General features: G+C 40.0%; 1 protein-coding gene across 1 annotated transcript in view; it reads left to right on the top strand.

The window, feature by feature from the left end:
* Positions 1–613: 613 nt before the first annotated feature.
* Positions 614–16,883, top strand: part of LOC131220900 (probable LRR receptor-like serine/threonine-protein kinase At1g56140) — a 28,910-nt gene continuing 12,640 nt past the window's right edge. Inside the window, exons 1-13 of the mRNA XM_058215813.1 lie at positions 614–854; positions 3,498–3,684; positions 5,777–5,848; positions 6,807–6,878; positions 7,898–7,969; positions 8,686–8,757; positions 9,632–9,703; positions 9,845–9,916; positions 10,538–10,609; positions 10,696–10,767; positions 10,903–10,974; positions 11,315–11,386; positions 16,690–16,755. Coding sequence (XP_058071796.1) covers positions 734–854; positions 3,498–3,684; positions 5,777–5,848; positions 6,807–6,878; positions 7,898–7,969; positions 8,686–8,757; positions 9,632–9,703; positions 9,845–9,916; positions 10,538–10,609; positions 10,696–10,767; positions 10,903–10,974; positions 11,315–11,386; positions 16,690–16,755 — 1,094 coding nt within the window. The 5' untranslated portion in view covers positions 614–733. The remainder of the gene's footprint in view (positions 855–3,497; positions 3,685–5,776; positions 5,849–6,806; positions 6,879–7,897; positions 7,970–8,685; positions 8,758–9,631; positions 9,704–9,844; positions 9,917–10,537; positions 10,610–10,695; positions 10,768–10,902; positions 10,975–11,314; positions 11,387–16,689; positions 16,756–16,883) is intronic.

Below are 16,883 nucleotides of genomic sequence, written 5' to 3' on the forward strand. Positions count from 1 at the left end.
TTTTTTGAAAATATAAGCCATCCACTCTGGAGAATGTATATAAGTGGGCCCGATTGATACATAACCCTTCCACGTGTCATGTGGAGTGATGGTTTACCATGTTACGGTTTTTACGGTTCTAACGTATGATCTCCCTATAAACGTCACCCCAGTACTTCCTTCCATTTATGAATAATTCAGCATGAATTACCTTTTCCTCCGTCGCGACTTAGAGACTAGCATGTGTCGCCACATATGGTGGCCAATGTTCTAATATCGTATGATGATTTGAACCGTCCATTTTTACTATAGTACGATAGATAAGAAATTTTATCATAATTTATTTTTAATATTGATTATTTATTTTGATTTTTACAGTCGAAGACAATCTCATTGAAATTTTTTTTATAAAGATCAAGACCATCCGATCCATATGAATTTTCTGTAAAAGCTACAATAGAATTTATTCCACAAAATTGACCGTTCCGATCATTATTAATATCTCAATAAGTTGGAAAATCTGAGTGGAGACATACGCTGGAATCTCAGTCGCGACAGAGGAAAAATTCATTCAACATAGGCAAGCGCCGCTGTGTTTAGCACCATAAAAACAAATAAGCAGCATACAAGCATTTGGGTCCATTTCCCCTTTCTCTCTCTCTCCAAAAACCAAAATAGAAAAGGATCAGAAGATCATTTGGGTTCATTTCCTATCTCTCAGCCATCTGATGCAGTAGGAGCTTTTGATAGGAAGATGAAGTTGATATCAAAGTCTCCATCTTGTATATTACTTTCGTTTTGCTTTGGGTGTATACATCTCTTGTATTTGGTTGAGAGGTCCACTGCTCAAAATGCTACTACAGACCCAACTGAAGGTATGTACATGCTATATATGCGGCTGCAAATACTCCCTTTTATGGATTTGATCATTTGATCAGTGTGATTTTTTGAATGGGGTCCATGAAATGTGTTCTAGACTTGATAGACGGTTCAGATTGATTGATTGAACTGTGCAAATGGACTGATGCAACCAGGAGCACTGGAGGATTTCTCTACATTAAAATTTTCATTTTTATTTTTTATTTTTGTCTTTGTGATTGAAGTTTTAGTTGGTTTTCTTGCAAAATGATAGAAACCCATGTGAGAATTTAAGCTATTCTTTTTGTTTTTGTTCTCAAAGAAAGAGAGAATTATCATTTTGGGGGATTTGGAATTTAAGCTATTCTTTTTGTTTTTGTTCTCAAAGAAAGAAAGAACTATCATTTTGGGGGATTTGGAATAGTTAATGAGAGAGAGAGAGAGAGAGAGAGAGAGAGAGAGAGAGAGAGAGAGAGAGAGAGAGTCTCACCTTCACCAACCAAAAGAGAATTGGGTGCAAAGAGTATACACTGAAATTTCGATGTATATTGTTTTGTATCACCTCTTCTATGGGAAATTAGAAGTACCAGTTTTTGGGGTCTTTTTATTTTTTAATTTTCATTTTTCTTGCCAAGCAAGTGAAAACCCATGTGGAATTTCTAGCTATTTTTTGGCCTTTTGTTCTCAAATGAAGATAGGAAAATCATTTTGGGGGCTTTGGAATGATAATAGAGAGAGAGAGAGAGAGAGAGAGAGAGAGAGAGAGAGAGAGAGAGAGAGAGAGAGAGGTTCAGTTTCACCTATTTAAGAGAGAATTTGGTTCAAAGAATATATACTGGAGTTCGGTGTATCTTCTTTTTATCGTCTCTGATCATGGTTGGGCAATGATGAGTGGGGGCCACCACATGCTTGGTGTTCGTGGGTGTTTCCATAGTTACTATTTGCCTTTTCCATAAAAGTCTGAAATCAGAAGTTGGTAAGTAGCATATACACCCAAGAATTCGGTGTATCAATGGGCGGGGAAGCACATACACGAACGGTTCTATGCATGCGCCGTACACCGGATTGGTAGAGTATTGTAATTTTATATTACTGAAAATAAATAACTGTCGCAGTATCCAAGATTACTTCTGTGACTAATCTTTCATTTTCCAAAAAACAAAAGATTTTTCTGTCATTTTTCAGTGGGTTTGGCTAGTGTCAGACGCTGCCACCAGCGAGGTGGCTAATGGTCCGTGCTAGGTGGACCCACCATGATGTATATATTTTATCCATGCCGTCCATCCATTTTGACAGATAATTTTAGGTCTTTAATAAAAAAATGAGTCAGATCAGGTGGACCACACCATGGGAAATCAGTAGTGATTGAATGTCCACCATTACAAACCTCCCAGGGCCCACTGTAATGGTTATTTGACATCCAACATGTTGATTAGGTCATACAGACCTCGATGAAGGGAGAAAACAAATATCAGCTTTAACCAAAACTTTTGTGGTGGCCCCCAGGAAGTTTTTAATGGTGGGCTTTCAATCAACACTGTGTGGTCCACTTGAGATTTGAGTCAACCTCATTTTTGGGCTCATACCATAAAATGATCTGGAAGGATGGGTGGACAGCATGGATGAAATACATACATCATAATAGGCGCACAGAGCAGCGACCACTAGCCATTGGCTAGTGGCAGGGTCACTAGCCAATCCGTTTCCTTTTCAGTTACTCCGTACTAGTGACTCATATGCCATGCTCCGTACTGTTCATCTGATGGGGCCACGTTGATATTAAGAAAATATGCACATTAGACAATCCCTTCCATCCGATCAGATGATTTTTGGATCATTTGGTGCCTTTACCTTTGACCATTCATTTGCAATCCTCTCAGGTAATCTGATTGGATGGTTAGATTGTTGGGTGGGTGAGAATTTTGGACTATGGCAAATTTCTGGTGGGCCTAGCAAGATGAACAGCTGGATCACATATGTATATGTTTGCGCATGACTATTACATATTTTATTGAATTAAGAATAGAGCGGTTGCTATTGATTGGAAACGTTGAATTTAAATAAATGTTGACTTTTAGATGCTAATGGATGATGTATGTTGGATCTGTCAACCTACTGGGCGCATGAGCCCACTGGGCCAGGACTGTTCTACTTTTTTATTAGTCCAGCCCAGCCCATTTACAGCTCTTAATTAGTACAAAGATTTTCATAAGAGAGGTAGGGTACATCAGGACTAGCTGTCTCTCAATGGTCAGAACCGTTTCTATATGGGCCACACCTTGGATGGGGAATATCAGAAACACATATCTCTCTTTGATTGGAATATTTCAACTGTTGGCCTGGCTTCATGATCCTAACCGTCCCAACATGGGGCTTTTGCCTGTTGAACTTGAATGTGTCTCTTTCCAAACCATCTATTGGTAAACCACCTATCAAATGGTTGTGAGTATTAGACCAATGGAATTCTCTCTCTATGATCCATCCATGGTGGGGCCCACTGCCGTGTACCTGTTAGGGAAATGTGGGGACCACCTAACTGTGTTTCTACCTCAGGCAGGAGGTGGGCTGTGATAGTCTTAAATAGCTGAATCATGACCGTTCATGCATGCCAACATGATCCATACTGTTGACTCTTAATACATTTCCTTTGAATGGTGCAGCGGCCGCTCTAAACTCCATCTTTCGGCAATGGGGCGTGTCTGCATTGCCTACGTGGAACACAACTGGTGATCCATGCACTGGGGTCGCCGTTGATGATTCCAAGACCATCGACGATCAGGACATGAACCCTGCAATCAAATGTGACTGCACGTTTAACAACAGGACCACCTGCCGCATAACAGCACTGTATGTATGCCAACACACCCCATGCATTCTGTGATTTTGATTCATGGTCCAACCACTGTCTAGGCCCATTGAATAAATGGGCCTAGTCCAAGCCTACATCAATTAATTTGTATGGTGGCCCATTTTAGTATGATCAAGGTCCATTTAATGCTTTCATGAGTGAGGTTTATAGTATTGTTTGAAACCGATATATTTCGCCAAATGTTAGTATTCCCCATGAATGATATATCGTTGGCCGAAAAGAACCTGATATGGGGCAAAACAGTGTCGTGTGGGTGGTGAACGATATGATACCTGATACAATGATTTTAAACCTTGGTCATGAGCCATTGCTGAGAAGATGGGCTGGGCCTCAGGCCCAAAAGATTCACAAGTTGGGCTTGGGCAGGCCATGGCCCTATCAGCATAGTGGTACATCTCGTTCTCGGGAGTATCTGAGGAGTTTGTTTTGAGGGTTTTCTCATGATATTATTTATAGAATCTCACTCAATGGAAAAATTAAAATCTATTTATTATAAATTATTATTTTTTAATACAAAAAATCATTTAAAATTAAATAGTTTTTAAACAAAATTGGCATCGAGCACTCCTTCGATGGCATCGAGTAGGACACACAAAATGTCCAACAACCAACGTGGGAAATTTCGGATTTTTACGATAGCATCGAAGTCTGCTCGATGGCATCGAACCAACTTTTCATCGACAGACCTGTTAATTCACAGATTTATGACATCAATCAACTGACCTATCCTTTTAAACTAGTATCTATAAAAATAACCACGGGCCATATGGTAACAGTATCGTAACCATTATTGAATACCTTCATTTTGAATAAGGCACCTTTGTTTCATACTAAGTTTTAATCTTTGTTATAAACCTTACATCATCTATGGTATCGTCTCCTATTTTCACTGATGCTTTATTGTATACTAATTCACTTACAACCCATTCAACAGTTGAGAGTCTAAAAACATGCTTATTGCTCTATCAATATTCTTTCACCACAAACTATGAGTGTCACACTTGGAAAAGTGCGCAATATGTTTGTTGGGTCGAATATTTCTTATCACAGGAAGCCTTAGGGATGTCAATGGTAGGGCCGAAAGTCAGGCGGGTTCAACCCGACTGACCTGACATTGGGTTGGGCTTGGGCGGGATGTATCGGGTTCATTCTCGAGCTTGAGCTATACAAACACCAACCCAATAAAACTTGGGTCAGGCTCGGGTTGAGGTCTCGGGTTGCCCGATCGATATATAAGCTACTTATAAATTATAATTGAGTGCGGATCGTTTGTGTTCAAGGCATAGGAATTCCCACTGTCGTCAAGTCTCATTAGTCCATGTCATTTCCGATGACCCAAGCTAACAATATACGCCAGATTTCTCTCTCCCAAATAGATTGTGTTACACAACACGATTGTTAAAGGAGTAGTTGTCCTAGATTTTAGCTTGTTTATTTAGAAAAAACGAAGTTCTTACGATAAATAATTACATATATAATGAATAAAATCATAGGTACAAAAAATAAGACATGTATTGAAATATAATAGACTAATATAATAACGAAAATATTAGCATGTATCCACCTGACCAAGCCCGCTTGGGTTGGGCTTGGGTTGAGAATTCCCAACCCGAGGTTGGGTTGGGTTAGGGTCGAGGTATAGGAACCTTGGGATGGGCTAGGGTTGAGCACCAACCTAACCCAACCTGCCCGACTTTCAGCCCTAGTCAATGTGTCTGGCTTGGGCAAGGCAAAATTAAAATTTTGAATAGGCCTGTCCGGAACAGCTCAAAATCTAGACTGAAGCCAACCCAAGGCTTGCCCATTGACAGCCCCAAGAAGCCTTGCGCTTGGCAATGGGTTGATTGATCTTAAGAGCCTGACAATTGATTGCACTTAAAAGACACTCACATTTTTTTAATTTTGCTAAAGATAAATTAGACCAGGTCAAAATTTTGAGACTGGGCTGAGCCATCAGGTGAACTCGTCCGAGTCTTGACTCATTCATAGACCGAGCTAAGTCTAAGTTCCTAGTTTAAAAACACTGATAAATTCTTTCTTATTTTCATTTTTCTTTTCTTTTCTCTTCAGGAGAGTTTACGCTTTGAATGCAAGAGGCACAATCCCGGCGGCTCTTGGGAATTTGACGCGTCTCACCAATCTGTATGGATTTCTCCTCCTTAGAGTAGCCAGTTCATGACCAAACCACCCATTTCCTCATGGGGGTAGTTTGGGCATATGAGAATTTCAATTGACTTGGCCCATCTGGTATTTGGGCCTGTCTTATTGTGGGCTGGGCTTGGGTATAACTTTTGAGCCTGCAAACTTGGGTATACTTCAGGCCCAACAAATAAACAGACTCTGCACAGGCGCAATTTAATAATACAGAACTCATCACCTGCAGCTGAAGTGTGTCATTTGTGTTGGATATCATGTAAACGTTGGGTCCCACCATGAAGATCATATGGCGTGGAAATCCAGCCAATCTGCTCATCCAGCAGGCTGCTCTACTTAGCAAGTCGCATACACCATTGAAATCAAAAGATGGGCAATGGTCTGACTCAGTGTACACATATGGCCCACCCAGTGTGCGGATCGGCCTACTTTTCTAGACAAGTTATCTTCATCATGGGGCCCACCACTTGCATGGCCCGACCGTCGGTGATCAATTCTCTTAGCAATTATTTATGTTGAATCGTTGATGCCCGATCTGAACTGGACATTTGCCCGTTAATGGTGTTATGGGCCAGGCCTAGGAAAAGCTATCGGATTCTACGGTCTATGCCCATAAAATAAATGATATGGGCTTGGGCTCATAGGCTCAGGCCAAGTTTGGGCCATTGTTTCAGAGAAGCAATGTAACAAGCGAGGCGCGCAATCTGAAACATTCATCAGGTGGGTTGCTATGAGGAAGTGTGCCAATTTCACGATCAAGACCGTTCGATCTGAAGCCACTAGGGGTAGTTAAAAGCAAAACATGTTAACTACCATGCTGGAGTCCTTTATTTTGCATGGTCAGGATGATAGCCCATCTGTGTGGGCCATCCTAATGGGAAGTTGGGACCACTTGATATGTGTAGCCCATCTGCTTCAATACTTAATGTTTGGTCTTTATTTGCAGGAATTTGGGTCAAAATTACTTCACTGGTCCCTTGCCTTCATTTATCGGCAATTTAACAGCCATGCAATACCTGTAAGTTACATGACAGCTTCTAACATGTAGTTAAAATTAGTTTGGCCATGATCATGATGTATTTGTTGGCTATGATATTCATGATGATTTGTTGTTGGGGATGATGCTCAAAACCACTCTACATGTGGTTGTACAGCCATTACATCTAGACTGTCCATCTGGTGGCCACTACCATGGATGGGCCATTGGTACAAAATTACACCATTGAACAATGCTAGCTATGACTTTTAATCATTGTATGTTGTTGGATGACCATTTTTATTTTTAGAGAAATGATCTAGTGAGCTAAGTGTATGGAAACGTTTCCATGCACCTAGTTGCATTTGGAGTAGATGGCATCCACATCACGTATCTAGACTGTCCATTCAATCGAGTCCCCTCTTCATAGGCTTCCTTGAAAAATCGTACTGATCACATTATCCAAACTGTAAAGTCAGTGGCATGCAAAAATGGATGGACAAGATTGTTCTCAGAGGAGAGGTCCAATCAAGGATGCTTTGGAGCATTGGATTGATATGGGTTTTTCAGAGTGGTGAACAAAGTGTGGACTGAACCAAATGGACAGTTCAGAGTCTATTTTAAATTTCCATTTGAAGGTCATCAATGCCATTGGTCAGTTTTAATGGATGTAATCTTTTGGACCATGGACTGTCCACAGTGTGGTCCATAAGGTGGATGGATAATCAGAATGGTCCCTCTTCTTCACACTGTCATGGATGGGCCAAAATCTGCAAGTGACGCTGAATAGATAATTCTGGGCTGTCAATATTGATGAATGGATATGGACCATTGAAAGGGCAATTTTCAATTGCCAATGTTCTTCTCTGCAAAATGGTCAGGATCATCCTTTCAGTGCAATTATCAGGTCATGCCCGTCAAGAAAGGGCCCCCAAAGTTCCAACCATCTCAACATGTGGGGCCCATTGATGCGTGGGCCCAAATCTTATCAAAGCAAACTCATTTCTAATTCATTCATTTGGAGATCCATACCATTAACATTTACATTGATTTTTTTTTAGGACATTTGGTATCAACGCGTTGTCCGGCACCATCCCAAAAGAACTCGGAAACCTTCGAAATATTGTAGTATTGTAAGATATCCTTAATTCCTTAATCCATAATTAAATTAATTATGTAATTTTCAATTAATTTAAGATGAATTTTGGCTCTGATTACAGCAAGGAGTTCTTCAATGATCTGATAGGCCTGTCAATGGGTCGGGTTCTATAGTACCCGTACCCAGGCTAACTTGGTTAAGGTCAAGCCCGGTCCGGATCCTTTCCAGTCAGGGTCTGGTTCTTGAAAACCTGGACTAGGTTCCAATTGGGTATCTTCCAGGTCTTTGGATCTTCATTTCAAGTTGTGTTTGGGACAAAATAAGCGCATATACATGATTGAGCCCATCCAATGGATGGATTAGATTGCACACATGCGCCATTTCGACAAGGGTGTGGTGTGTAAACAGGCTTTCTACATGTGTGTGGCTTACGAAACTTCATTTGTTTTACTGGAATAATTAACAAATATTAAATATATGACCCTACTATTAAAACTAACTGCACCCTACCTGACCTGACCTTGCCTGACTTTAACTGGTTCATCACATGGACGCCTGACTTTAACTGGTTCATCACATGGACCCAACCCGAACCCGACTAGAACTGATTACCCACTTCCTGATATCCCCAAAACGCCCTTGCAGGTGGGTACTTGACTAATCGCCATGTGTCTATGTGGCATTTTTCTAGTCGTTGGATATTGAATTTATGATTTTACTTGAATTATTTTGGTTTGGATTCTGTTGCAGGTCCTTCAGTTCAAATAGTTTCAATGGGCCACTCCCTGCAGAGTTGGGGAATTTGGCAACTCTGGAACAACTGTAAGTTATTAATCATATCTTTGATAGCCAGCCCATCTACACAAAGTATAAATGCTAGCCATCCATCAGGTCGGTCACCCACTTCAGATCAGCAGGCCTGACAATCAGGTTGCTCCACTCATCATATGGGTCATGGTGTAAAGTGTTTACAGCCAGCTGAAGCAAGTTTTTTTTAAACCGTCTACTTGTTCAGCACACCATGGCCCACCTAATGAATGGCCAGTAATCATCTGATCTTTATCATGCATCTCACACTGTAATTCAACATTGGTGTTTTGTGCTAGCGGCCCACAGATTGAATCCATGCAAGCTGTTTTGTTTCATTGTGCATGGACTGATAACCAGTTTACAGCATGACACTTCCATGGCCCACCCTTTATATTTGATTGCTGCGTCAATGCCATATCTAGTGTCTGGGAATCATGATTCCCAAAAAGGAATGGCGTGCAGCAGAATGATCGCAGACAGATCATGATTTTTCAGTGATCAAACTAGATTACTATTGCTGGGTGATGCAAGGCAATTAACCGCTCTTAGAGTCTTGAACAATAGACCTTCCGCTTTGATATCAATTTGATGCAGGACAATTAACCACTTGCTCTAAAAGCTCAAACTATTAGAGCATGACGAATTAATCCCTTTATCTCATAGCCCAGGCCCCAAGTCCATGGGTTAGGTTCTCGGCTGAACCCTCCTCGTGAGCCCAAATCCATGGGTTCTGCCCCCTCGTGGGCCCCAAATCTATGGGTTATGCGGGCCACCCACCCCGAGTGTGCCCCTGCATCCCACAGGCTACCCCACTTGAGCCCGGTGTGAAAATGCCCCCGCATTAGTGGGCCTCACCATCTGATCACTAACTCTTTTACTTGGACAGTTACATAGACAGTGCCGGCGTCAGCGGTCCGATTCCTTCAACATTTTCCAATCTAGTAAACTTGCAGACAGTGTAACACACTCTCTCTCTCTCTCTCTCTCTCTCTCTCTCTCTCTCAGACACACACACACACACACACACACTTTTGATTTGCTTCTAAGCAATGAAATTATCTTTGAATTTTTCACATTGTAAAGCATGTTGTATTCTCAGGTGGGCCTCTGATAATGCGTTCAATGGCTCGATACCTAACTTCATAGGGAATTGGACTAAGCTTAAAGTTCTGTAAGTTAATACAACGAGATTTACTTTTTCCTCTCTCAATTTAATCTTTTCTATTCTCTGTCTTAAGACTGCTGTCAAACTGCTTATATATCGGGCCTGAACATTATTATCAGGTTTGGGCCCATCTATTATGCGGTCTTGAAAGTTCGGCCTGGCCATGGCCCATTTTTTTTTACTAGATATTCATAATAGATACATTGTCAGACTGGGTCTGGCTTCGGCCATTTTATTTACCAGACCATGAATGCAACTTACCCAGAGACTGAAATGAGTACAACTTGCTCCAACCTGTTCTTTCTTGGTCAGGTTTTGGAGTGTGACTCAACCCACTGGCTCGTTCTGTTATCACTTTTTTTTTTTTTACACACCCCCACACACCCTACACTCTCACGCTAGTGGAATTTCACCACCTATGGGTACTCGAACCCTTGACCGGGAGTTGAAACTCCTGAGAGTCTACCACCAGAGCAAGAGTAAGGACCCTCGTTCTGTTATCACTGATATCGAGCCAGAGTGTCGACTCAATATCGGATAATATTTCGAACCATGAGATAACTTGGCCTCCTGCGACTGGCCCATTTGATCATTGTAGAGAATTTTAACTTGTGAATGCTAATGTAGGAGATTTCAAGGCAATGCTTTTCAAGGTCCAATACCATCGAGTTTTTCGAATTTAACATCCCTAACCGATCTGTGAGTATTCACATTGCTTAGTTATTTCTATTGAATTAATTTTTCTTTAATGTTGTTGTTTAATTGACTATCTGATGATCATATAGGCGAATTAGCGACATAAAGAATGGGTCCACATCCTTGGCATTTATTAGTAACATGAAGAACTTAACTACCTTGTGAGTGATCAGGGTACCAATCTATATTTGTTTTTGTTTGTTGTTGTTGCTGCTGCAGCTGCTGCAGTTGTTGTTGCTGTTGTTCTTGATTTTGTTGTTGTTCTGATACAATTGAATTCTGTGTTTTTTGTGCAGAATCTTGAGAAATAATAGGATTTCGGATACAATTCCATCTAACATTGGAGAGTATCGATCATTAATGCACCTGTGAGTTGTTCACATCACAATCCCCTATATTTGCTCAGTGATTAGCATTAAAGCCATCAACTGGCCTGGGTATGGATTGAGACTGAGCCAGAACAAAAAGAGCTGTATATTATGGGAGTGGGCCCAATCCATTTATTCTTTGGTCCTGAAAATAGGCCCAGGCCCAATCCATTGGCCTAAAAATGAGAACCAAGTCCAGTTGGACCCAAAAACTTTCAACGAGCTATCTTGGTCCGTTAATATCCCTAGTTGGTGGTCAACTGCTTGCTTAAAGTGCTATCAGTCCATTTGTATTATGTTTTTTCTGTTGTTAAATTATTTCTTTGTTTTACATTTTCAGGGATTTGAGCTTCAACAATTTAACCGGTGTAATTCCAAGTTCTCTCTTCAATTTGACTTCACTTCGTAACTTGTAAGGGCCGAACACCCTTTTTATTCATGTCATTTTCATGTTGATCCTAGCATATGATTTTTAACTTGAGTTTGAATCAAATACAAACGTTTCTACATTATGCTTAACGTACAAATAAACGTGTGCGTTCCGTTGTGATGTTTTAATGATATCCAATCCATTCATCATATGGAAGTATGCAAGGGTTTCTACACCATTCTGGATGCACATAGGTAAAAAGCTAGTCCGTGAGAATAGGATTCTTCTTCCCATGAAATCTAGAAATATTGACTAAGTACGGGGTGGTGGATATAATGAAATGAAGGAGAGTGAGCATAGCTTGTGTTTAGGAGACAATTGGAAAGGAACCAAAATTAGAGAATTTTTTATGTATATAAACTATTGGAGGACCGCATAAGCACACAGAGATGAATCAAGCAAAGTATTCTAGTCGCACAATCAAGTCCAATCACAAACACTTTGAATTTAACGTGGAAAAAAAAAAACCACCAAAGTACAAGAGAGAGATTACCCGATTCAAACAAGCCTCGAATCACCCTAAGCTATGCCCTTGAAACCTTAGAACGAATTGGAAATCCCTGAGATACCTCATATTCTCGATTTCACCTAGAGCTGGGCATTTGATACCCGAACCGGTGGATCCGGCCCGATCAGACCTGATTCAAACAGATCCGATGGTCAGGATTGGGTAGCGTAATCCAAATCCGAATTATTTTCGGGTCGAATCCGGATAGGCCCTGTTTCAAACCGACCCGATCCGGACCGCATATATTTGTGTGTGTGTGTGTGTGTGTGTGTGTGTGTGTTTTTTTTTTTTTCTTTTTTACTTTTACCGCCTAGGCTTTATGATTCGGCGCCAAAAAATCCCGCCCAATATACACTTGAGCCCGTCCCTATCTCTCTATCTCTCTCCATCTTTCTATATCTGTGATTCTCTCTTCATATCTGCTTCTCTATTTCTGTTGAAGAAGAAGGTGAGAAGAAGGTTTCGGAGCTTGCATTTATCTGCTGGAGAGAGATATACTGAGAAATGAATCATACTTGTGTTCGGAAGAGAGAAAGAGGGAAAGAGAAAGAGAGTCGCAGCTTGATCGGTGTACGAAGCGGATGGACTTAGGTAACGTTAGCAAGTTTTGTGGGTCTGATCACGAGGTATGTGTTATATCCAAACCGTCCATCCAGTTGGCGAGCTCATTTTAAGGCTTGAGACAAAAAATAAGACAGATCTAACCATCAACTGGACCACACTGCAAAAACTAGAGGGAGATTGAACGTCTACCATTGAAACCCTTTTTAGGGTCAAGTTTTGGATCAATATGAAATTTGTTTTTCCTCTTCAATCATGTACTTGTGACTTTATGCAATTATCTGTTTTGTCAGGTACTTGTGACCTTATGAACAGATTGGATGTAAAATAAACGTTATGGTGGGCCTTACGAATTTTTTAACGGTGAAAATCATTATCTCCGCTGCTATTGATGGTGTGGTCCAGATGATCTTTGGATATGATTCATTTTTTGGATAATGCTCTAAAATGATCTCTAAAAATAGATGAACGGTGTAGATATAGTAAATAGGTCACTGTGGGGCCATGTAACGTGGATCTCCTTTGAACCGTTCGTACAACTTGGAGCTCGAGGAGCGTCAGTGCTCATCTTCGCACGACACGTACCTAGATGAGCTAGCTAGCTGGTGCTAGCTGTACTTGGAGGGAGACGGATCAGCTACACCCCCTCGTGGCTGATGGTCGGTGCTCTGTGGGCCCCACCATGATGTACGTGTTTCATCCATTCCATTCATCCATTTTTACAGATCATTTTAGGGCTTGATAAAAAAAGTATAGGGATATAAATCTTAGGTGGGCCACACCACAGCAAAACAATAATGAATGGATATTCACCATTAAAATCCTCCGAAGGCCCACTGTACTGTTTATTTGAAATCCAATCGGTTGATTTGGTCATAAAGACCCAGATGAAGGGAAACAATAAATATAAGCTTGATCCAAAACTTTTATTGCCCCCAAAACGTTTTTAATGGTCAAAATTCATTCAACACTGTTTCCTGTAATGTGGTCCACTTAAGATTGAGATATACTTCATTTTTTTTTTCATATCATAAAATGATATATAAAAATAGATGGACGGCATGGATGACACACATACATCATGGTGGGCCCCACAGAACACCGACTACTAGCCGCTTGGGAGTTACAAAGCTTCTTCAAGAAGCTATCTGTGTGTGGTGTAAAGCTTCTTCAAGAAGCTATCTGTCTGTGGTGTAAAGCTTCTTCAAGAAGCTGACTGTCCGTTTTTTTCCTACGGAGTAAATTATGTGGGGCCCATCTTGAACTTTTTTTGGTTTATCCACACCGTCCATCAGTTTTTTATCCGAACCTTACTCAATCCGATCCGACTCGGTTTTCTTGACCGAGTCGGACTTGGATCGATTCAGGCCACCACGAGTTCGGATCTGTTTGAGTAAAATGACCCGGATCCGGTCCCAAATCGGATCGAGTTCGGGTCGGGACCTACAAATTTCGAACCTGGTCGAGTTGGACCAAATCCGATCCGACTCGGTTCGATGCCCAACTCTAATTTCACCCATATATACAACCTTTATGAGAATCACAATAGAAATAGGAAACAAATCCCGCACTTACGCAACTCTGTGTAACTCTGCGCGATCATTTGATGGCACTTCAATGGCATCGATAGACTATCGAAGGCATCGAACATCTTTGATGTCATCAAACTAAACATCAAAACGTTCCAGCGATAAAACATGGATTTTTCGGATTTTTCCGATGGCACGGAAGTCTACTCGATAGCATCGAGCTTCATCGACAGACCTATTGATTTTCAGATTTTAAGACATCAACAACATAAACCTTGGTATACAGGAAAGGAATCATGGACTGATAAAAATGGGGGAGGGATGGTGGTAGATAATTTTTTAAAGGATAAAGTTGTAGATGTTAAGAGAATAAGTGACAGGATTTTATTAATAAAATTTATGTTAGGAGAGGACATAATCCATGTTACTAGTAAATAGGTGCAACAAGTAGGGTTAGAGGATAGAATTAAGAAAATTCTAGGTGGATAAGAATGGACTAATGCAAGAAATTCCAAACGGAGATAGGATATTTGTGGGAGACTTAAATGGTCATGTGGGAAAAAGAAATTAGAGGATAGAAGAGCATACATGGAGGAGATGGTTTTGGCATAAGAAAGGAGATAGAGGTTGTTGTCCTTGATTTCGTTAAGGCATAAAATCTAGCTCTATCAAACACATACTTTAAAAAGAGATTTGAACATTTAATAACTTTAAAAAGTGGATCATACACAAGCCATGTAAATTTACTTCTAATTAGGAAAATAGAATGATTAATATTTAGACATTGTGAGGGCATACCAAGAGATAGTTTGACTCTGTAGCAGAGGTTATGGATGTTTGCATTAAGAGATGAAAGAAAGTGAAAATAACAGGTGTCAAAAATTGAGTGGTGGAGTTCAAGAGGATAGAAAAAAATGTTATTTATAAATAAATTCATGGAAGAAAGAAAGTGGTATGTTGAGGATGAAGTTTTATATGGAATGAGATAGTTGAGTACATTAGGGAAGTGGCAAAAGAATTTTTAGGAGTATCTAGATAGAAAGGCCAATCATGCAAGGAAACTTGGTGGTGGAATGACAATGTACCAAAAACTATTCACGAGAAACATATGTTTCAAAGCAAGGAAAGAAACTAGAAATGATGAAAATTTTGGACAATATAAAAATGCCAAAAAGATTGGTAAAAAAATAATGAGGCCAAGTTTAAGGCATATTACGATCTTTACAATAGATTGAGGACAAGAGAAGGTGTGAATGATGTCTTCAAACTTGAAAAAATGAGAGAGGAAAGGTAGGGGACCTAGATCATGTTAGATTCATTAAGAGTGATAACCAAAGGATGCTAGTAATGGACAATGAGATCAATGAAAGGTGGAGAAGCTATTTTCAGGACTTGTTAAATGATGACCATTATGAGAGCATAGGAATAGAAGGAACCATAAACTCAAATGACATTGGTGACCATAGATACTGTTGTAGGATTATGATATTTAAAGTGAAGAAGCTTTATGAAAGATGAAAACAGGAAAGGCCCTTGGACCATATGGTATATCAATATTCAATAGAGGTTTTGGAAGTATATGGGAGATGATGGGTTATTTTGGCTGACAAAGTATTCAACAAAATCATTAGACCGAAGAAAATGCCAAATAAATGGAGAAATGGTACAATGGTACCTATTTATAAGAATAAAGGTGACATAAAAGTGCACTTACCTCTAAAAAAGATAGAACTGCACTAACTGTCGTGGGATTAAACTTATGAGCCATGCTATCTAACTGCGGGAGAGATTGAGCAAAGATGAAGGGACGAGAGAAATGCATTAGAAACTTAGTTTGGTTTCATGCCTGGGAGGTCTACCGCTAAAACTATTTTCATACTCAGACAATTGATGGAGAATTATAGGGAGAGGAGGAAGGATCTGCACATGATCTTTGTTGACTTGGAGAAAACATATGATAGGGTCTTAAAGGATAAACTCGTTCAAAAATTAACAAAAAATGTCTACCTGCTTAAGTCAAATAAGCTCTTAAAAAAATAAGTGACCTTTCAAAAAAATAAGTGGTAAAATTAGAGTTTTACCAAACAGCCTGTTTTCAAAATAAGAGCTTTTTTCTTTTTTGAATAAGCAAATAAGCTCTTATTAGTAGAGCTCTAAGGACCCTTGGTAATCATGATCTACAGATAAGATCATCCCTGCCACATCCACATGTTCAATGGATTAGGACTCACATTGGTTTTCTAGGGGACCACTCCAATTGCAACATGTAAAATCATGCCTATAACCTATAAAATCATGAATCATGGCTCACTTGAGTTTTGTAATGGCTTGAGTTTTCCGGGTCCATTCCCGATCGGATGCATTTTTTAGTGGATTAGGTGGAATATAAAGAACACAATGGACCCCACATATGATCTGGAAGGTTTTTAATGGTGGTTGTCACCATCCCAACTGTTCCATGTTGTGGCTCATGCCCACTTGAGTCTTGGATCGGTCTGATTTCTGGTCACCAAGGTAAAAAAATAAGAGAATATTTATGGACTGATTGGATGCCATTAAAACATCATGGTGGCCCCAAACATTGATTTGTTAAGCTCAACATAGAAACCTTTGTATTGGATCCAGCCTCTTGAAGTGTTATTTGGTGCATGCGTTTTGTGTTTCTTCTGATCCATCTCAATCTGCAGGTTTCTTGGAAACAATAGCTTGTCTGGTAGCATTCCTTCCAGTAAAAGCTCATTACTTGCCAACATGTACGCTATTTGACCTTTTTGTGTTGATTTCATAGTTTAAATTGCATTTTCCTCACTTGGACATATTTAGATGCATTGTTGAATTGAATTTAAATAATTAGCTCCATGAAGTGAAAATGATCAAACAA

Source organism: Magnolia sinica, chromosome 12 (assembly GCF_029962835.1).
Source record: "Magnolia sinica isolate HGM2019 chromosome 12, MsV1, whole genome shotgun sequence".
In the NCBI taxonomy this organism is placed as follows: domain Eukaryota; kingdom Viridiplantae; phylum Streptophyta; class Magnoliopsida; order Magnoliales; family Magnoliaceae; genus Magnolia; species Magnolia sinica.